We start from the raw sequence: 20,911 nt of genomic DNA, 5'->3' as shown, positions 1-20,911 counted from the left end.
ATAATAATGGTAATAACAAAACTCATACCTAAATGAGAAATGGATCTCAGTAAATAGACCCGGACTATAGATCTGTGAGGCGGCTCAGAACCCTTTATATTATAAGCGATGTACATTAACAAAGTCTGTCTGATAGCACGGAAAACCTCTCCGTCCCCTCTTGTTCTTGATACTTGACCAACAACACATGATATACCACCTGGTTTATAATATGGTTGTTCAAATATCAGACTATTAAATAACAGACTCGCCTCCAATGCAATATAACAAGAAAAATCGTCAGACGTTGCACTTATGGTTTCTTCCATTAAACACTAATGTTAAGGATCACGGTGATAAAGCAATTAGTCCAAAGAATGGAGTCAGCGGGCCGCCTAGGAAACAGGTGGGGAAGGAGAGAAGGACAATTCTACGATTTAATAAATCTAATTTGGTATTGTAATATTTCATTCTCCAAACTAGCCGTTTTACTCCAACTAAGGGATATCCCTATTATACTTATTATTTCTTTAAGTGAAAATCATCATTACTCATTTCTGCAGTAGGAGGGGGAGAGTATACATCCACAACACAAATTTCAAAAAGGAACAACGATCAGATTCGTTTTTAACACATTGCTCCCACTATAAAAAGAATTAATAAAGAACTTGTTCATATGCTTGGCACTCGATTTCCTGCTTAGTCTTACCACTTTTTGATTCGGAGTTTATTGCCACAAGAAGAATCAACATTAATACGATACTAAATAACAAACACATTTAATAGGGCTCCATAGGAAGACAAGAAAAGTGTTTTCTAATAATAATAATAACAACTCATAAAATATATCCAATTTTCTGCGTTTTTATCTTTTTTTGTCTAGTTCGTTTTTCCTTATCTTTGTCATTTAGGCCTAATCACCATACCTCAAAAAACTCACTTAACAAATAAAAATTTCACAGTAATCATTTTTCGAACAAAACAAAAAAGAGGAAAATCACACATTCTTCTCTACTCTCTAACTGGTGATCTCTCACGGGTTCCATAGGAGTCGCCTCCTCTTGGAGCGTAAGAATCTCTGCCACCGTAGCCGCCTCTTGGTCCTCCATAGTTGTTGTAACCGCCTCTTGGAGCATAACCACCTCTTGGAGCATAACCGCCTCTAGGCGTGCCATATCCACCTCTTGGACCACCGTAGCCGCCTCTTGGACCACCGAAGCCGCCTCTTGGACCACCGAAGCCGCCTCTAGGTCCGCCATAGCCACCGCGACCTCTAGGAGCGCCATAGCCATAGCCACCTCTTGGCCCACCAAAGCCGTATCCGCCTCTAGGTCCTCCAAAACCACCACGACCACGGAAGCCACCACGACCACGGAAGCCGCCGCGAGCGCCTGATCTACGGATTGGTGGTGGATTGTCATCTCTTTCTACCGATAGAGCATTGCCACGGAAATCGCAATTGTTCAATTTTTCCAAAGCATCTTGTAAAACCTCCTCAGATGGGAACTCCAACGCACCCGTACCATCGAAATCACGTGTGTTAACAGAAGAAAACGTGGTTTCTAAGTTGTTATCCCTGGCCAAGTCCTTCAACTCTTGCCAAGCAACACCCTCGGGCAAGTTTTTGATAATAACTCTGTATCTTGGCAGCGGCTTCCTAGAATAAACAACATCCAACGGCTGATCAGCAAATGACTTACCATTAACCTCGTTAATCGCTTGTTCAGCTGCTTCAGCTTGCTCAAACTCGACAAACGCAAACCCATTCAAAATCTTTACATCCTTTAAGGCACCAAATGGACTGAAGATCTCATTTAGTTCAGACTCTTGCACATCTAGAGGGAAAGGTCTAACAAACAACCTCGTAGTGGATAGCTCATCGGCTTCCCCCGGTTGGGCACCATAAGCATCACTGCCATACGACTCAGGAGCTTGATATTCTGCTGGTGGTGGTGGCACTTCTTCTGACATCCTCGTATCGATCCTAAGCCTTGTTTTATCTTCAACGAGCAAAGTGTGATGTAGATGGCAAACAAGTCACAAAATTTTGCCACCCGGTTTAAAAAATTTTTCACTCAAATCCGATCCAGGATTTAAAATTTCGTATATTGTGAGTTTTGAAATTTATCAAAATTTAATTGGAATATATATAGCTTTGAAATAAGTGGACTAGAACATGCAAATTTAGGAGTTTATAGGGCTGTGAAGAAGCATCTTGGGTCCATTTTGGGTGTTTTAAAGATGCTGCGATTTCGGAGATGTATATCCCAGGGTTTGGATCATAAACGGTCGAAAAAGTATCCTATTGGGATGGTTTTCCACGGATATAAGATCAATCGAGTACAGGACATTCCTCAGTTCAGTATGACGGCTGTGGAACTGAACCACGAGCAGACGGGTGCTCGGCATTTACATGTGGACCGTGATGATGGCAACAATGTGTTCAGCATTGGTTTCAAGACAAATCCTCCTGATAAGAGTGGAGTGCCGCATATTCTTGAACATACTACGCTATGTGCATCGCAGAAGTATCCGGTCAGGGATCCATTTTTCAAGATGCTAAATCGTTCGTTGGCGAACTTTATGAATGCAATGACTGGGCATGATTATACTTTCTACCCTTTTGCCACCACCAACAAGAAGGACTTTGCAAATTTGCGTGATTTGTATTTAGACGCGACGTTACATCCATTGTTAAGGCACGAGGATTTCCTACAGGAGGGTTGGAGGCTTGAACATAGTGATGTTAAAGATCCGGCTAGTGATATTGTGTTCAAGGGCGTTGTTTATAATGAGATGAAGGGCCAGGTTTCCAATGCCGATTACTACTTTTGGATTAGACACCAGGAGGCAATATATCCATCCCTTCATAATTCTGGGGGGGATCCTGAGGAGATAACGAACCTGAAATATGATGACCTGGTTGCCTACCACAGGCGTTCATACCATCCTTCAAATTCCAAAACGTTCACTTACGGAAATTTCCCCCTGATTGACACATTACAGCGGCTCAACGAAGAGTTTTGTGGGTACGGTAAGCGCTTGGGACAAGGGCCAAAAGAACTGTTACCATTGAAACTTACTAAAGATGTTGAAATTCACGAGATGTGCGAGTTGGATCCCATGTTGCCTCCAGATAAACAGCTGAGGACATCTGTTACTTGGATCTGCGGCAGTCCAGAGGATACATACGAATCTTTTATAATGAGAATGCTGGGGAACCTCCTATTTGATGGTCATTCCTCACCGTTTTATAAGAGGTTAATTGAATCGGGTCTTGGATATGAATTTTCAGTCAATACTGGGGTAGAGTCACATACTTCCTCAAATTTCATCACAATTGGTGTTCAAGGTTGCAAGAATGCTGTGGAAATTCATAAAGAAATCCAGGAGATATTCAAGTCCATCCTTGATCGGCCATTTGAGAATGAAAAAATCGAAGCAATTTTACACCAGCTAGAATTGTCTAAGAAAGACCAAAAGTCTGATTTTGGATTACAGTTATTATATTCTATCCTACCTGGCTGGGTTAACAAGACCGATCCCTTCGACGTTATGTGTTTTGACAATATTCTGAAGAGATTCAGACATGATTGGGAGGATAAGGCAGATCAACTATTCAAAGATTTAATTTACAAATATGTGATTAGTAAACCTTGCTTCAAGTTTACAATGGAAGGCAATGCGAATTTTTCAAAAACTTTGGAGATCAAAGAGCAAAAACGATTACAACAGAAATTGAGCTCTCTCAACGCAGATGATAAGAAGGTTATCTATGAGCGTGGTTTGCAACTTCAAAAGTTACAAAATTCTAAACAAGATCTCTCTGTACTACCCACGTTGACTGTGAATAACATCCCTCGTGTAGGTGATGCATATCCCGTGGAAACCAACGGCCAACAGACGCACCGTATAACGAAAACGAATGGGATTACCTATCTTAGGGGCAAGCGTTCGTTAAATGGAATTATTCCATTTGAGCTATATCCGTATTTGCCTTTGTTTGTTGAGTCTCTGACAAATCTCGGCACCTCTAATGAGGAGTATTCCAAAATTGAGGAACAAATGAAACTCCACACAGGAGGGATATCCACTTCAATTAATGTCAACTCAGACCCTATATCCTGTCTGCCTGAACTGCAATTTGACTTTAGCGGTTGGTCCTTGAACAGCAAAACGCAGCATATATTTGATCTTCTGAAGAGAATATTGTGCGATACGGATTTTAGTAGTAACAAGGACAAGCTTAAGGTTCTAATCAGGTCTTTGGCATCATCTAACACAGCTGCGGTCGCGGAAAGTGGGCACTTATATGCGCGCAGCTTTGCTGCGGCTCACATTGATTCTACAAAATCAATCAATGAAACATTGTCGGGTGTAGAACAGCTCAAGTTCCTCAATCGTTTGCCTGAAATTTTAGAAGATGAACAAATGTTTCAAAAGGAAATCATTGAGAAGCTTGAACTACTAAAGAAATATATTATCTCTTCCGACAATGTCAAATTTATGGTGACAACTGACTCCCCAGAACATCTCCGTTCAATAGAAAATCAAATCTCTAGTTTCTTGAGAGAACTCCCTCAGACAAAGTTACCTTCACTTCACCCTGTGGCTAATTACCCTGTTTTAAAGATGTCAGATAACACCCAGCCAGCAATCATTCCGTTTCCATTTCAAGTGCACTACACTGCCCAGTCTTTGGCAGGTGTTCCATACGTTCATGAAGATGGTGCATCGTTGCAGGTAATGGCAAACCTGCTGACCTTCAAGTATTTACATCGCGAAATCCGTGAGAAAGGTGGCGCATACGGTGGAGGTGCTTCATACAGTGGCATGGACGGCCTCTTGAACTTCTTCTCATATAGAGATCCACATCCTGTCAATAGTATGTCTGTGTTCAACAATGCAGGAAAATACTTACTCAATGATGCAAATCTAACGGAAAAGGACTTGGATGAAGGTAAACTAACAATCTTCCAAAAAGTCGATGCCCCGATTAGCGCAAGAGCTGAGGGCTCGGTTGCTTTCCACTACAACTTGACCGATGATATGAGACAGAAAAGAAGGGAACAACTTTTAGACGTATCGTTACCAGATATTCGACGTGTAACCGAGAAGTACCTGGTGAATTCCAATCCAGAACGTCGCTTCAGCGTTGCCATCGGTCCCGAGATCGAGCGCATCACCAAGCCTTCAGAAAAGGCTTAAAGTAATAACTATATATATAAAATTGCACAGACAAAGTTTCCCACTATCTAAATATCCTGTAAATATATGATCTATAACTTAGATAGCACCTTAAATTTTAATTTATTTATTCAAGCTTATTTAACTCTTGTTCGTCGTGTGATTAAAATAGATTTATATCATGATGAAAAAAGCTTCTAGTTTTCACTAACTTTGTCAAAACTGGGAACACGACATCAAGTAACCAGCCCACATAAAGGGATCGATTAAGAAGGTTATCGACCGAACGTAAGAGACTCTAGGCACTACAATAAATGAAATATTCAGTGATAAGTGTTTTATTCGCACTTTTTTCTACCGTGTGTGCGCTACATCTTGATATGGTTGCTCAAACTATACCAGAACAAGTGTGTATCCGTGACTTTGTCATGCAAGGTCAATTGGTTATCGTTTCAGTCACATCAGATGGGCAGGTCAATGATGGCCAGATTTTAAGTTTGGATGTCTTTGATCGTATGGGCAACCAGTATCGCGAGAAGAAAGATTTTGCTGGCAATATCCGTGTCACGTTTACCCCCTCTTACACTACCTCATTTGATATCTGCTTGAAGAACGAAGCTCAAATCGCTGGTAGGTCCTTGTCTCGTCAGGTTGAGGTTGATATTGAAATAGGCTCTGAAGCGCGTGACTGGAGTAGAATTCAAACAGCAGAGAAGTTGAAGCCGGTTGAAGTTGAATTGCGTAAGATCGAAGAATTGACCGACGAAATCGCAGATGAATTCAACTATCTGAAGTCAAGAGAGGAAAGATTGAGAGATACCAACGAGTCCACTAATAGAAGAGTTAGAAACTTCTCTGCCCTGGTCATCTTCGTTTTCATTTCGTTGGGTGTATGGCAAATAAACTATTTGAAGAAATATTTTAGAGCTAAACACATTATCTAAATAAAACTCTTACACAATATATATATACCAACGGTTTATATAGTAGCTAGGCATCTACTCCCAGAACTAAAGAAAGACCGCCCAATTATCACGATCAAAAAACAGAAATTCAAAACCTAAGATACCCCAGCTTACCGAGTAAGTATGCGAAGTCTAGGTATGTGACATAAACCCTTGGCCCTTTCGTTACCCCAGATACCATATCAACCACCGCCGAACCACTCATCTGCACCTGTACCATGCATTTCTGAAGGTCCTTAGCACTTAGAACATGGTTTCGCAGCTTCACCTGTGGGAACTGCTCATCTCTTCCGGAATATCGCACCAGTAGTGACCATTGCTCATCGATCGTACGCTCATTATCCATGAACACCAGCAGTCTATACGTTATATCCATTAGTTTTTCAAAATCAACCACCCGTGTACCCTCAATGCATACCATGTCCTTACGCACCATCTTATACCACTGCTTAGAAAGCCCCAATTCTTCGAAGAACAGTCCTATATCCTCCATATTCAGATCATCTTGTCCCTCGGTACAGTTTGCATACGCCATTAACAGCTCATCTTCAATTTCTTGTGGTATCTTGGCCCGCATAAAAGATGAAACCGTGTCATAAGATAGTTTATCCATCTCTTGAACACCTATCACTAATCCAAAAACCCCATAAAACCTTCTAATTGCCCTCTAATTCTGCATTTATTCTGCGATATTTCAGCTGATAGAGATGTCTTTATAGCGCATCATTATTTACGTGAATGTTTCAGACAGGAAGATTTTCTGAAGCCTTGAAAGAACCCACCAGCAAACTATATTCTTATCCATGATGATGATCATCATCATTAATGAGCTAGTAAGCAACAACTAGTATCTCGAGACTGCTTTGAGAGGTTATATTTGGGTGCTATAGTATAGTGAGTTCCGTAGCGGTTTGATAAGTTATATTTTGGAGGACGGTTTAGTTCTTGAACTCTGTTGTATGAGCAATAACAAATGAGTGAGCGCGAAGTTACTTTAACGACAGAAGAGCAGCGAGAGGATTCTTCGATACCAGAGGAATCGGAAAGCGGGTTTTTGGATGGGCGGTCTGAGAATAAACGGCCAAGAGACTACGAGGAGGAGGAGGAGGATGGTGAGGATCAAGAAGTAGCAGCTGAAGGGGCTAACGCGGGGAAATCGGATGACAGAAACCCTCAAGAAGCCTCGAACGAGGATGAAGATGGTGAGAGCGAAGATGAGGACGAAGAATCTGATGATGACAGTCCACGTAAAAAGCAGCGCCGTGAAAGGAATAGGTTTTTAGATATTGAAGCGGAGGTTAGTGATGACGATGAGGAGGAGGAAGACGAAGAGGATTCCGAGTTGGTGCGTGAAGGCTTCATTACACATGGCGATGACGAAGAGGAAGAAGTACAGAGGGCTAAGGATGATAGATTACACAGACAGTTAGATCAAAATTTGCAGAAGTCGTCGGAGGAAGATGCCCAAAAGTTGGCTAAAGAACTGCGGGAGCGTTATGGGCGTAGTAGTTCGAAGCAGTACCGTGCAGCCGCTCAAGATGGCTATGTGACTCAAAGATTTATGTTGCCCAGTGTGGATACAGCTACTATCTGGGGTGTGCGTTGTAGGCCGGGCAAGGAAAAGGATCTTGTGAAGAAGCTTTTGAAGAAGAAGTTCAACCTTGACAAGTCTATGGGTTCCAAAAAGTTGAAAATTCTTTCCATATTTCAGAGGGACAGTTTTTCTGGCAGAATTTACATAGAAGCCCCTAAACAATCTGTGATCGAGAAATTCTGTAATGGTGTGCCAGACATATACGTTAACCAGAAGCTGTTGATCCCAGTCCAAGAGTTACCTTTATTACTAAAGCCATCTAAGTCTGATGATGTCAGGTTAGAACCTGGAAGTTATGTCAGAATTAAAAGGGGTATTTATAAGGGTGATTTGGCTGTAGTGGAGCAAATCAGCGATAACAATTTAGAATGCATGTTAAAAGTTGTGCCCAGATTGGACTATGGTAAAAACGATGAGGTGGATCCTGATACCAAGCAAAAGAAAGCCAAGCGGGCAACATTCTCACAAAGACCTCCGCCACAGTTATTTAACCCAACTATGGCTCTACGAATGGATCAAGCGAACTTATACAAGAGAGATGAGAAACACTTTACTTACAGGAATGAGGACTATATCGATGGTTATCTAATTAAAGTTTTCAAGATTCAGTATCTAAAGAGCAAGAATATTCATCCAGCTGTCGAAGAGTTGGCGAGATTCGGTAGTAAAGATGGTGCTGTCGACTTGACAACAATCTCTCAGACAATCAAAAAGGCACAGGCTTCAAGGGCAATGTTCCAACCTGGAGATCGAGTGGAAATCTTAAGTGGAGAACAACGTGGCTCCAAAGGTATTGTTATAAGGACGTCCACTGATATCATCAGCGTAAAGCTAATAGGATTTAACGCCAAACCACTAGGCTTCCTAATCTCATCTTTGAGAAAGATCTTTGAACCTGGTGACCATGTTTCTGTTATGTCAGGTGATCACCAAGGAGATGCAGGTTTGGTTTTGAGTGTTAAAAATGGTCAAGTTACCTTTGTTTCTGATCAAACGAGAGAAAACCTCACGATTTCTGCTAATAATTTGACAAAGTCTATGGACTCTACACCTACGTCTGGTGAATATGCACTTCATGATATTGTTGAATTAAGTGCCAAAAATGTCGCTTGTGTTATTCAAGCTGGGCACGATATATTTAAGGTTCTGGATGATTCTGGCAAGGTCTCCACAGTCACTAAAGGTTCAATTTTGAAGAAGATCAATACTTCACGTTCCAGAATTGCCTCTGTTGATGGCAGCGGTAAAGAAATAAAAATCGGTGATACTGTGGTAGAAAAACTTGGTGCTCGTAGAGAAGGGCAAGTTTTATACGTTCAATCTCATCAGATATTCATCGTTTCCAAAAAGATAGTAGAAAACGCTGGTGTTTTTGTCGTTAATCCTATAAATGTTGAAGCTGTTGCTTCTAAAGATAATTTGATAGCATCAAAGTTAGACCTATCCAAAATGAACCCAGAGATAGCTGCAAAAATGGGTCCACCTTCCCAGTCCGCTCAGCCAATCCGTGTTGGACGGGATATGGCGCTAAATAAAACGGTAAGAGTCTGTTCTGCAGGCTATAAAGGTCAGTTAGGTATTGTCAAAGATGTCAATGGCGATCTTGCCACTGTTGAATTGCACTCCAAAAACAAACATATTACCGTAGACAAGCACAAATTGATGTACTTTAACCATGAAGGTGGTGATGGTATCTCATATGATGAACTAGTCAGTAGGCGGGGTAGAATGCCGCATGCAAGAATGGGTCCAAGTTACGTCAGTGCACCAAGAAATATGGCAACTGGAACTCCAGTTGGCACGGTTGCTCCAAACTTAAGTGGTAATATGACACCAGGATGGAACTCTTTCGATGGTGGAAAGACTCCCGCCTTGGGCTCTCACGGAGCAGGCGGAACTTCCGCTTGGGGTGGTGCTTCTACCTGGGGTGGCCAAGGTGGCGGCGGAACTTCTACCTGGGGCGGCCAAGCCGGTAACGCTTCAACCTGGGGTGGACAGACCGGTGCAACTTCGACATGGGGTGGGGCCTCAGCCTGGGGTAACAAGTCAAACTGGGGCGGTGCTTCCACCTGGACTTCTGGCGGAGAACCAGGTGCTACTTCCACCTGGGGTGGCGGCGACAAGTCGGCATATGGAGGTGCTTCCACCTGGGGCAACCAGGGAGGCGCTTCTGCTTGGGGCGGTGGCAACAAGTCACATCATCGCCAGGACGGCACTGGCTACGCTTGGGGTGCTGCCAATAACACTAACCAAGGTAACAGGTCTACCTGGGGCGATCCATCTGCGAATGGAAGCGGAAGCACCTGGGGCGCCAACCGATAAGTAGTCTGCTCCCTCTAAACAATCCTTACATAGATATATTGTATGATCAACTCAAAGTTTCCCCGTTGTTGTTAACTATCTGTAATATCTCGTTAATGTTTAAAAGACCGCTGCTATATATACACTACATACAGCCTTTACTAATAAAATGAACATCCCAGCTCCCATTATTAACGTTCACAAACATCGTCATTTAGAAGTCCGCAGGAAATCTAAAGGCCTCCGTTCAGCCACTTTCCTCTTCTTGGCCTCTTTGAACAACACATGACGCTTCGCAACAGGATCATATCTAACTTGTGTGACTATCGGCGCACCTCTAGTAACTGTAATGTGTCTGCAAACCCCCGTCAAAGCTGTAGACAGCAGCTTGACCACTGTATTCTTGCTCTTAGCCTTCGCCATCACCACAGTCCCACACAAAATATACTCCTAACGCCCGCTTGACTACCTTTAACGCCCTTCAAATCATTAGATGCTTGATATTATCGCCTCTAAAATATTCCCATCGTTTTTGTTAAATTTTCATATCATCATTAACGAAAGTGAAAAATTTTCTAAAACTTTTCAAAAGCGCTCTTTCCATCTATAAAGGTAAAGCATATTACATAGGAAATATTTGAACATAAGCCAAGGATATCGAGGTATATTCGACCCTAACTGCCTGAAATGATGCCAGAAGTACCGGATCCACGTGTAATTGATAATGCAGATGGATCTAAGACGATTATTTCTTTCAAGATCGAGGGTGGGAAAAAACTAAAGGTCACGCAGAGGGTTAAGGAAATTAAGATTACTGAAAAGGTGAACAAGTCTATTGCGGCTAGAAGGAAATGGGCTAAGTATGGTGCTGAGGCTAATTCTCCGCCAGGTCCAAACTTGTCCACGACAAAACTAGGTGAAGAACTGCATCTAAAATTGGCCCCTTCGTTGAAGGAACTAAAGGCGCAAGAAGCAAAGGAGAAGGAGAAGGTAAAACAAGAGGGCGAGAAAAGTTTGTATATGTGTAGAACATGTGGTATGCCGGGTCATTTTACGAGTAAATGTCCATTCAAGGAGATGTTGGGAGAATCTGGTAGCACAGAAGAAAGAGAAGCCCCTGCCGATGTGGCGACAGAGTCGTCTGCAGCACCTATGGCAACTACTCCGGGCAAATATGTACCACCATCCCGTCGTGCAGGTGGTCGCGACCCATCTTCTGATGCTTATAAAGATCAAAGAGAGCGCGATGATGCGATGACATTGAAGATTACTCAATTGAATGAAAACGCGGACGAAATGACTATTAAACAGAAGCTGCTAACGCCGTTCCAAACAATCCCAAGGGTTGCTGTAGTCCGGAATAAGGAAACCGGTAGATCCCGTGGTATTGCATATGTTACATTCTCGTCCGAGCACGAGGCTGAAACTGCTTTGCGTTTGTTAGATGGTAGGGGTTTCATGAATTTGATTCTACACGCTGAATGGTCGAAGCCCAAGAAATAAAACGAAGAAACCGTTGTGAAGATGTAAATTGTGACTCTGGACTACAATAGTTACGTAATGTTAAGTATGTAAAAAACGTATCCTGAATGATTTAATAGCTAACTACATGTATCTAACCTCCCGGTTACCTTTTCGCATATCCTATTCTGAGAGGGGGGGGGTTCGTGACTTTTCAGGGTTACGTATAATAATGCTGTGAACTCAAAACCGTTTTCAGTCCTGTTACAACTACAAATAATTAGCGATGAGTAACCCATCATTCGAAACTACTGCAATCTTCCACGAAGGTAGCTCAGAGGCGGTTATCTATATCCATGGAGGTATCTGGACATCAACGAATAATACGCCTGATGATTTCTTAAAATTAAGTGGATACATCAAGTTTGAAGCAAAAGAGTTGTCACAGTATTCAATTGATTATAGGCTCTCTCCGGAAGTTATGCATCCTACCCATCTGCAAGACTGTCTTTCTAACATATATAAGCTAGTGAAGGAAAAGCATATCTCCAAATTACATCTAGTGGGCCATTCGGTAGGTGCTACCTTATGTTGGCAACTTGTTACTGCTTCAGATGACGACGAGCTCCATAATCAAACATTCCTAGATGCTCATCAATTGGCTGAAGTGCAATCTATTGTAAAAAATGTGTTTCTAGTGAGTGGGATATATTCTCTAAACGAGTTGATTGATGAATATCCAGCTTATAAATCTTATGTTGAAGACGCCTTTGAATCTATAGACGATTTTGAAGATCCTAAGGTGGGTTACGAAAAGTTATGGCCCTACGTTAGATTGCATCTCATATATTCCTACAAAGATGAATTAGTTAGTAAAAGGCAGTCAAACTATTTGATGGATATCCTGCAAATGAATGGTATCCCATTCAGTGCCTACTTTGACAACCTGGGTCAACATGACGACGTCTATGAATCCAAGAAACTTTCTAAATATATTATCAAGCAGTTACGATAACGTGCATCTGTATTGCTTTTTACTTTTAAATTTATGTAGATACACATTAAGCATATTTTTAGACCCAAATACCTTGTCCTGATGCTGCAATCTTACGGGTTAACTTAGCAACTTGTTCATCCCATTCCACCAATCTGTCCTTCATTTTATTAATCTGTTCTTCATTAATAATTCTTGGTTGCACCCAGGTTATTGTGACTAGTTCTTCAACTTGATCAATAGAGCCCTTCAATAAACCCAGACTAATACTCTTCATGACTAAATGTTCCACGTTGTCCTTGGATAAGTGGGTTGCCTTGGCAATGTCCTCGAACGATAAAGTTCTAATACTTTTTGCAAATAAAGACTCTACCAAGGTAATTAAGCATATTTTCTGTCTGAGAAAGGATTCGTTTTTGGCCAAGATAGGGATTTTTGGGATGCTCTCTTGTGTTAATTTCCCGAACTGTTCGAAATCTCCGATAGAAAGAGCATGTAAAAACTGAAATAAACATTGGTATTTTGGATCTCCAGCGATGCTTGACATAATTGGGTGTTGTAATATTTCTCCAAAATTGTAAATCTTGTCCCCTAGTAATGCAGCAATGCATAAATTGTATGCTACTTGTTGCTGCTCCAGTGACGTAAGTGTTGGTACACTTGGATCTAAAGTAGATAGATATAACAAAGTCGTATGATAGAAAGAGTTAAAATCATGCTTCAGCTGATAATACTCAGCATTCGCAGAATAAAACGCACCTGTGACAATCCAAGGAATCGAATCTGCCAAGTCTAAAGTTTCATTTATATCATTCAACAAGTCCCTAGCCTTCACTAAATCGCCGATTTTTAAATACACTCTAGCAGTCTCAATGTCAATTAACAAATTACCCTCATAATGAGTTTTCAAACCATCATTTCTCTGCTTCTTGGCATCAATTTCCTTGAAAGACTTTTGTAAATCACTCAAAAATCCTAGATTCTCCTCATAATTATCACTGTCCTTAATAGACAGTAACAAAAAGTTAACTATCTTCAATTGATTTATCTTATCCTGAAACTTTGATAAAAAGTTAAGGTACACCCTCAGTCTAACGGGAACTGACCTTGGATCTTGAAATAACAATTCCAACTTCTCAGTCAATTGATGCCATAGCTTCCTTTCGTAGTATTCTTCAATTTCATAAAACAAAGGTGCCAACTCCGGGTCTACCTCCATTCTAAGTGTGCTGAGAATGGTATCAATTTCTTGTGACATATTTCCTGTCGATATGATGCGTTATTTAGATATGAATCACTAAATTGTGTAAAGCTTGGTTTTATTATCGTTAAAGTCGTTTTGTTTGCCACCGAGCTCATTTTAAAAGAGCGTATCAACCTCCGGACGTCTCTAGTGACCGTTGATAATTGATCTAATATGTGTATAAAAACTAGCAGATAAAAAGATCACTAAGTACTTCAAACTAAGCTTCAATACCATCGATGACTGCTCTTGCATTCTGCCATGCTGCTAGACAATCTTTCAGCCAGTTTAGCAAGGTACGGGAAAACTCTCGCAACAATATGGCCCATTTATCCTGTAAATAGGTAATGAACCATTCAAAACTATGCAGCATTGATTCATTAACTTGAACCATGTCTCCCCTGATCAACTTATGGCATTCGTTCAACTTCTCCAACTCCTTTTCAATCTTGAAGATCTCTTGGGTACGTTCCTCCTCGGTCAACAAGTAGGCTTCAACGTCTCCTGTCATTGTGCGCGGTCTACGAGAATCTGAAGCACTTTGAGGCCCTCTTCTGGGCTTGAATAAATTGGTCCATTGTTTTTCACTTCCTGCGGCTGCGGAATCTCGTTGACTTTGTTTTTGTTGTTGCTGTGCATCCAGTTGTTGAACTGCTCTCGCAATAGTAGGCGATTCCTCTGCATTTTGCTTCAATGCCGCTTCCAGCCTAGCCATTTGGGCCTGGTAGTTCCTTAGTTCTTCAATACGCTCATTGCGGCTTTTTATGGTAGTGTCTATAATGTAGTATTGTTGTTTCTTTAACTTCCGGAATTTGAGGACATGTTTACCCTCTTGAATGAACTGGATCATTTCAGAAACAGGCTCTTCCAAGAGCACCACTATATTATCCACCAAGATTTCAGAGCTAACATAGTTTACATCTACTGCCTGTCCGATCTTCTCTATAGCGCGTGATAAGTCTTCAATCTGGTGAGCGTGATGTGGTAAACTTATAACATTGTCTTCGAGACTAAAAGCATTATAATAGGCACCTAATTCAGAAAGTGAAGAGGCTAGTTGTTTGAAATGAATCTTTTTTTGCCTTGCAAACGCCATTAACGGTTGTAGACACTTTTGATATTTTGTTAACATTACTTCAAGTTCTGCAAACCTATTCTCAGCTTTCAAATCTCCGGCATCATGGTTGACTCTACTCACAGAACGTAGACTCGGGGTCGGAAGTAACAAGTGCAACGGACTTGGCTTTGTGGGTTTTAGTGGGGGGGCAAGTAAGTTGTTCACTGGAAGAATTGAAATAGGAGGCGACAATAAAACATCTCTCCAAATGTATTCAGGATTGATAAACTTCTGAAATATCACATGCATCCTAACGTCCTCAATGTCATAGCAATTGTTGAGAAAACGAGACAACAATCTTCTACGTTTATCTATGATCTTAATATCGTTTTCTGCATTGAGTGGATTCAAGAAATACCTGATTAGTGGATGTTTGGAGGGAATGGGAGGAATGATCACAGTAGGTAGCAGCCTGGTCAAAGCCTGTCGCAAAGTGTCAAACTCTGAGTATCTTCTAGTGACCTGAAATTCATTGAAAGATATTGTATACCCAATGGCATAATTCCCAAACGTGTCCTTGTACTGCCCAGCATCAATGATTTTAATACACGGTTGAACCTCTTGATGATTGTTGTTATGATGCCCCGCCGGCTCTAAAAGAGGTGACGAACTCAGATGCTGAGTCTTACTGCTGTTTGAAAGATGTCCTGAAGACATCCTATCTCTCAAATAAGAAGAATTCGCAGTGTGAGTTGCAGAATCCACCAAAACCGTATCTGCCCCAAAATCATCCTCGTTACCATCATCCTCTCCTTCCTTAATCATCCTATCCGCAGCTAAATTCCCACTACCATGGTTAATAGTTCCTTCACCAAATATCCTACTCATCATCATATCCCTCGTCTCATTCAGTATGTCATGTGTTTTATCTGATCCCCCAGCAGACAAGAAATCATTCTGTTCTTCAGGTACTGCAGCGATACCTGATGCGTATAGGTGGTTGGTCCCAGAAAAAGGGTTGTTATCTTCTTCGTCTGAGTCTCTGAATGAACTCATCCCGACGTACTCCTGGTCACCTCTCGTTCAATCTCCTGGAGTCTATGTCAAATTACTTAATTAAAAACAAAACCTCCGTTTATGATCCCTTCTCAACTAATTATAAAAAAATTGTTCAAGGGAAGAACACATACAAAGCGTTACACAATCACGCTTTATAATACAGATCTATAGATATTCAAATCAGGAGTTAACCGTTATTATTATTATGTCTAAACGTATGTTGGATTTGGATGGGTCATAACTTCAGGATGAGTTTTATCACGGATTGTTTGGGTTATACTAACAAGGAATCGAATATTTATGGCAGCGGTCTTAAAAGCATCCGATATTGTATGTTGTATTTTTAGATAGGAACGGCTAGGTGGAGACACTGGTAGATAAGCCAGATGACGATTTCGTATATAGGACGATGTTGACTAACTTATAATTAATAACAGCCAGACGAGTTGAGGAATGAGATTTTTGAAATTAGTGTACAGGCTGTTGACCAATTTCAGCTTGAGCGTGAAATTGCAGCATATATCAAAAAGGATCTAGATGTCAAGCATGGCCAGACTTGGCATGTTATCGTGGGTAAGAACTTTGGCAGTTATGTAACTCACGAGAAAGGCCATTTTCTATATTTTTATATTGGGCCCTTGGCATTTTTAGTCTTTAAAACCGCTTAAATGACTCCAATACAATCGCTCAGTAAGTTCTGTACCAGCGTACTATGGTAGATTATGGGTTCAAATTTTGAATTTTATTGATCAAGTCATATAGAAGATAGCCTATACGAGTGTATATTTTTCCAACAAATATTGAATTGTTTCTTTATCTTTTTGTAATGATGATTGGAATTGTGCGCAATCCCTCTGGAAAGAGGTGATTTGACTGTCAAATGAGAAGGGCTGAGATGCGATCTCCGTGGCATGGACGATGTCCAACAAGGCTGATCCCAATTGATGTGATTCCCACGAAATTTGGGTCCATCTATTGCGGAAATCAGCACATATTTTGTTTTCTGTTTCCAACCTATGTTGCAAATACTTGTTCGTTTCGTTAATTTTGTCTAGCTGCTGCTGCAATACCCGTTGGTCTTCTAGCTCAGCTGTCTGCAAGGTCAAAGTAGCTTGTAACTCCTTTAATTGGTTCTGTAAGGAGAACAACTGTTCCTCCCCCTTCGAGATCTGCGTCGTGTTTAAGTGAGCTTCTGTTCTTACATGCTTCGCAGTTGAAGCGTAGCGTAACGTGGATATGGACTCCTCATAATCACAGGGGGAAATGCAAGCCAATATGCATGTAATGCTGTTACCATCCAGGTTGTCCCTCAACACTCTTGTCAATAATGATTCTCGATATGGGACACCGGTAACTTTATTATTGGAGAGCATAGTTACAACCCTCCGAAGTGTCATTAATGACTTATTGATGTTGGTGCCCTCCTTAAACCTTTCATCCTTTGTTTTAGAAACTTTGGTCCGTTCACTTCCCGCAAGATCAACGAGTTTTATACTACTAACCCTTTCAACAGTGTCACCAAAGGAGTCAATCTCAGTTTGTTGAATATTGATAGTACATATTGCATGAGATCTGCTACTGTTTTCGTTGACTGCAGTGCCCGCTACAGACCTTCTTGCTGAACCTTCTTCTATGCATTTAAGTAGTTCCTCACAGCTATTCACAATACGATCGCTCAAGCCTTCGATATATGTTACCTTACGGGGACCGTCTCTCACTCTCAAAACATTGCATCCGCCGCTTAACATATCATAGATCTGTTCGTTGTAAATTTGGAAGTAGCTTACCGTAACTTTAAAGTGTACTAAAGCATCCTCATCAGGCCCTTCATCTTGGCACATATCTATTATTTTAAATAACTCGTGGCTAACTAGAGGTATTATACCGGGCTCTTGTTCAGTACCCATCATAGTATATGTCTTTCCTGCTCCAGTCTGACCATAAGCTATAACACAGGTATGGTATCCCTCTAATGCTTTTAGAATGTATTCCCTGGCCAATTCATGATAAATTTGTTTTTGATTGGATGACTCGTCAAACACTTGATCGAAATAAAATGTATGCTCAACGGTTGTTATAACATTTGCAGTATTATCCTTTTGCAAGGTAATCTCATTAGATGTCTTCCGTTTAATAACGGATGGTCTAGAAGTCTCACGGGAGATTTTATCACGTATACGAATGGCAACCTTGATATTTGAAGACATTTGGGCGGCTGAAAAGGTAGATATCTTAATCTAATATCTCACGTACTTAGGATATTTATGTTTTTTGGTTGCCTGTCTTTACCTGGCGTTTCCGTCTGCTATTACTGACCAGTTTTTCTCAAAGCCAGGCTCTACCTAGACAACAGTGGTGATTGGTAGTTAGATTAACTTCTTGAGTCTTGCTATACTTTGAAATATGAAGAAAAGATCCAGATCATACGCTGTGGTACTGCTGCAGCTTTGAGCAAACCCTTTTATACTTCCACCATTTTAGATAAATGAAGGAATAGGACAGATAATGGAAAGAGCTAGGAAACAGCTCCTATGTTTATATGTTTGTTTACCAAAATTTAACAGCTTTAGATGTAAAAGTCTTTTTGGTGATATTTTTGAACATTGAAATTTTAAAATATAAAGATTACAAATATCTATTGAACAATGCAAATTAATAAAAGTATTTGCAAATATATTAAGAAGTCGACTCAAAACCTTTTAGTTCAGTCATATTTAGTGAAGAATAACAGGATTTGGTATATCTAAGCAACTGTGAGCTTTTAGAAAAAATAGATAACTTGTAAAATGCAATGAGAAATCATTCGTAATTTTCATAATAACATGGTGCGTACATAATTTGAGTAATGAATTTCCCTTCATACCTAGTCGTACATCCAACACTGATTATTTCGTCCCTAATATTGCTAGTTAGTAAATGATTTAGGTTAACATGTGGGATGATGTGCGTCAGTGACTTCCTTTTGGGTAAATCTCCCATGGCACTATTTTGTTGCAATTTATTAAAAATCTCATTGAGAGAAGTCGAATTGAGATAGATGGGTAAATCAGGAACAGAATATTTTTCTAGAAAAACTTCTTCTGCTTCCTGGGCATTCATATTCCACTTTTCCTGCAAATAATGGAACAGTTCATCTTGGTTACAATCCTGAACATTTTTCATGAAATTAGGGGAATCTTGAAGATATTTTGAAGGGTTTTGCAATTTATTTTTATCTGAGCCTTGTTGGCTTCCACCTGTGGAAGCATTCCCAACCTTGAATAATTCGGGTACATCACTACTGTAAATCAGCGTTGGTTGTTTTGGAAGAATATCGACGTCTGTGCTATTGTTCGATTTATGCCTATAAATTGCAGGATTTGAACAACTGTTACGAGCTAAGACGCCAGTATAATCTGATATAGGTGTGTTAGTTCTTTCAATAACTCTTGCTCTGCTGGATGAGGATGTACCTCTATTTATTAACGGTGGTCTGATATTTGCCGGGGAAGGGGTCTCATTTGTAAGTAATAGCGATGTTTCATTATATGCCGCCAATTCGTTTGGAGAGCGTTCGATCGCGGCGTCCCTGTATGGTTCAATTTGATCATAGCCAGGAACCACTTCGAACCAATTGACGATGTTGCTTAGAGAATCTGTTGCTGTTGGCAGATAATTTGAATGTCTAACCTGACCATTAATAAAAAACATTAATTTGTAAATTCCTGCAGGTAACTTAAGGTCTTCCGCTGCCCAACATTGTTCTTGTTCCAAATAAACCATTGGGATTTTTTTTCTCTTTCTAGTGGGCTGAACAACAGATGCAATGTCGCTACTAATAATGGATATTTTAGAAGTTCTAGGATCAACATTTGTATCTCTCCATTTTATAATAACTTGTACACGTTCGGGACAATCATCACTGTAGTTATCATCAGCTGCGACTTCGACGTGTTGGACACTACCATACTCAAACGACCCCGAATCTTTGAGTTCGGACTGCGGCAGAAACGTCCCAGTGACAGTCCCCATCTGTTTAGATGGTTTCAACAAGTTAGACATTGGAACTTTAGCTTTTTTAACATCAGGTTGCTGGTTTGCTTCATTTTTATTTTCATTAATCGCCTCTGAGGCCTCTGCTGACTGTTTTTGAAGTTGCCTTTTCCGTCTCATATCATTTTTAACCACCGAATCTACTAGTGCCTCGCTTAAGACAACATCACTATTCTCAATATACCCATCTAGGTCTTGTGTGGATATCGACACAGCTGATGACCTCGTAGAATAGTCCTCTTGATGCTGCGCTATGATCGAAAGTGTATTCATGGTGGATGGGTTTGAATAAGGAATGTCAATTGTAGCTGAAGGAACGTAAGAGCTAGACGGCGCCGTATCGCCATCGTCGTCGTCGCCATCGTAGTCGTCGCGCAAGGGTGAATGCAGCGGATGCCCCATATGCCCTTGAATCAAATTCTGTTTCAACGCAACGATACTTGGCCGATGCACCTGAGCTGCCAGTTCCGGCGATATCGACGCTTCCAATTTAGAATGTTCAACTGTCGCAGACGAAGGGCCCGGCGACATTATAGCCTGCGCACGCGAGTCTAACTTCAAGCCCGCCACATTGGGCATTCCGATTAAATCGACCCCCCCCTCCTCTTGTACCCCCTCCATCCCGACTGCAGACGAATCGTCACTCAACGAATAATCCCGTTTAAACAAATGATCCACCCCACCAACCCCAGATACTGCCCCCGGCGCAACATTTCGCTGCGACTTCCATTTCGACCTGGCCTGATGCCTACCCGGAAACAACTGCGACGTAATTGACTGCTGTCGAACCCTTTCCTTCGTCCCATGCTGCACGGACCCTCCTTTAGCTTCACCTCCAACACCTTGCCGCTGCTGTCGCCGCTGCTGTTGCTGCTGCTGATATCTTCCAACCTTCTGATACCCCCAGTCCGTACTGGACGTCGTATTACCCATCTTCCCCCTCTCGTACCTATACTTAAAATAAATCTACGAAATTTAATTCCTTGATAACCTAATGTACCTAATGTACCTCACCTAGCGTATAATATGGCTCCAAAAT

At 41.1% G+C, this 20,911-nt stretch overlaps 13 protein-coding genes across 13 annotated transcripts; 6 read left to right on the top strand and 7 right to left on the bottom strand.

Annotated features, from left to right (window-relative positions):
* Nucleotides 1–990: 990 nt before the first annotated feature.
* On the bottom strand, nt 991–1,950 carry NPL3 (mRNA-binding protein NPL3; the record flags this gene model as incomplete). Its single annotated transcript, XM_003645926.1, has 1 exon — nt 991–1,950. One exon carries the CDS (start codon nt 1,948–1,950, stop codon nt 991–993), a length of 960 nt encoding a protein of 319 aa, XP_003645974.1.
* Nucleotides 1,951–2,220: 270 nt separating this feature from the next.
* On the top strand, nt 2,221–5,187 carry CYM1 (pitrilysin family metalloprotease; the record flags this gene model as incomplete). The annotated part of the gene is made up of 1 exon (XM_003645925.1): nt 2,221–5,187. One exon carries the CDS (start codon nt 2,221–2,223, stop codon nt 5,185–5,187), a length of 2,967 nt encoding a protein of 988 aa, XP_003645973.1.
* Nucleotides 5,188–5,480: 293 nt separating this feature from the next.
* ERV25 (Erv25p) lies at nt 5,481–6,110 on the top strand (the record flags this gene model as incomplete). The annotated part of the gene is made up of 1 exon (XM_003645924.1): nt 5,481–6,110. The coding sequence occupies one exon, from the start codon at nt 5,481–5,483 to the stop codon at nt 6,108–6,110; it is 630 nt and encodes a 209-aa protein (XP_003645972.1).
* Nucleotides 6,111–6,219: 109 nt separating this feature from the next.
* Nucleotides 6,220–6,744, bottom strand: RAD33 (Rad33p; the record flags this gene model as incomplete). The annotated part of the gene is made up of 1 exon (XM_003645923.1): nt 6,220–6,744. The coding sequence occupies one exon, from the start codon at nt 6,742–6,744 to the stop codon at nt 6,220–6,222; it is 525 nt and encodes a 174-aa protein (XP_003645971.1).
* Nucleotides 6,745–7,104: 360 nt separating this feature from the next.
* On the top strand, nt 7,105–10,047 carry SPT5 (transcription elongation factor SPT5; the record flags this gene model as incomplete). The annotated part of the gene is made up of 1 exon (XM_003645922.1): nt 7,105–10,047. One exon carries the CDS (start codon nt 7,105–7,107, stop codon nt 10,045–10,047), a length of 2,943 nt encoding a protein of 980 aa, XP_003645970.1.
* A 189-nt stretch (nt 10,048–10,236) lies between these two features.
* Nucleotides 10,237–10,449, bottom strand: MRPL39 (mitochondrial 54S ribosomal protein bL33m; the record flags this gene model as incomplete). The annotated part of the gene is made up of 1 exon (XM_003645921.1): nt 10,237–10,449. The coding sequence occupies one exon, from the start codon at nt 10,447–10,449 to the stop codon at nt 10,237–10,239; it is 213 nt and encodes a 70-aa protein (XP_003645969.1).
* Nucleotides 10,450–10,716: 267 nt separating this feature from the next.
* On the top strand, nt 10,717–11,529 carry TIF35 (translation initiation factor eIF3 core subunit g; the record flags this gene model as incomplete). The annotated part of the gene is made up of 1 exon (XM_003645920.1): nt 10,717–11,529. One exon carries the CDS (start codon nt 10,717–10,719, stop codon nt 11,527–11,529), a length of 813 nt encoding a protein of 270 aa, XP_003645968.1.
* Nucleotides 11,530–11,773: 244 nt separating this feature from the next.
* On the top strand, nt 11,774–12,502 carry BNA7 (arylformamidase; the record flags this gene model as incomplete). Its single annotated transcript, XM_003645919.1, has 1 exon — nt 11,774–12,502. The coding sequence occupies one exon, from the start codon at nt 11,774–11,776 to the stop codon at nt 12,500–12,502; it is 729 nt and encodes a 242-aa protein (XP_003645967.1).
* A 58-nt stretch (nt 12,503–12,560) lies between these two features.
* On the bottom strand, nt 12,561–13,739 carry RPN9 (proteasome regulatory particle lid subunit RPN9; the record flags this gene model as incomplete). Its single annotated transcript, XM_003645918.1, has 1 exon — nt 12,561–13,739. The coding sequence occupies one exon, from the start codon at nt 13,737–13,739 to the stop codon at nt 12,561–12,563; it is 1,179 nt and encodes a 392-aa protein (XP_003645966.1).
* Nucleotides 13,740–13,944: 205 nt separating this feature from the next.
* On the bottom strand, nt 13,945–15,837 carry SNX41 (Snx41p; the record flags this gene model as incomplete). The annotated part of the gene is made up of 1 exon (XM_003645917.1): nt 13,945–15,837. One exon carries the CDS (start codon nt 15,835–15,837, stop codon nt 13,945–13,947), a length of 1,893 nt encoding a protein of 630 aa, XP_003645965.1.
* Nucleotides 15,838–16,045: 208 nt separating this feature from the next.
* DYN2 (dynein light chain) lies at nt 16,046–16,508 on the top strand (the record flags this gene model as incomplete). The annotated part of the gene is made up of 3 exons (XM_003645916.1): nt 16,046–16,055; nt 16,148–16,170; nt 16,278–16,508. The coding sequence occupies 3 exons, from the start codon at nt 16,046–16,048 to the stop codon at nt 16,506–16,508; spliced, it is 264 nt and encodes an 87-aa protein (XP_003645964.1).
* Nucleotides 16,509–16,610: 102 nt separating this feature from the next.
* Nucleotides 16,611–18,047, bottom strand: Ecym_4066 (kinesin family protein; the record flags this gene model as incomplete). The annotated part of the gene is made up of 1 exon (XM_003645915.1): nt 16,611–18,047. The coding sequence occupies one exon, from the start codon at nt 18,045–18,047 to the stop codon at nt 16,611–16,613; it is 1,437 nt and encodes a 478-aa protein (XP_003645963.1).
* A 592-nt stretch (nt 18,048–18,639) lies between these two features.
* On the bottom strand, nt 18,640–20,805 carry SIP1 (Sip1p; the record flags this gene model as incomplete). The annotated part of the gene is made up of 1 exon (XM_003645914.1): nt 18,640–20,805. One exon carries the CDS (start codon nt 20,803–20,805, stop codon nt 18,640–18,642), a length of 2,166 nt encoding a protein of 721 aa, XP_003645962.1.
* Between the last annotated feature and the right edge of the window lie 106 nt (nt 20,806–20,911).

This window comes from Eremothecium cymbalariae, chromosome 4 (assembly GCF_000235365.1).
Source record: "Eremothecium cymbalariae DBVPG#7215 chromosome 4, complete sequence".
Taxonomy (NCBI): domain Eukaryota; kingdom Fungi; phylum Ascomycota; class Saccharomycetes; order Saccharomycetales; family Saccharomycetaceae; genus Eremothecium; species Eremothecium cymbalariae.
The sequence above is the reverse complement of the archived record's forward strand: the minus strand, read 5'-3'. Positions and strand labels throughout refer to the sequence as shown.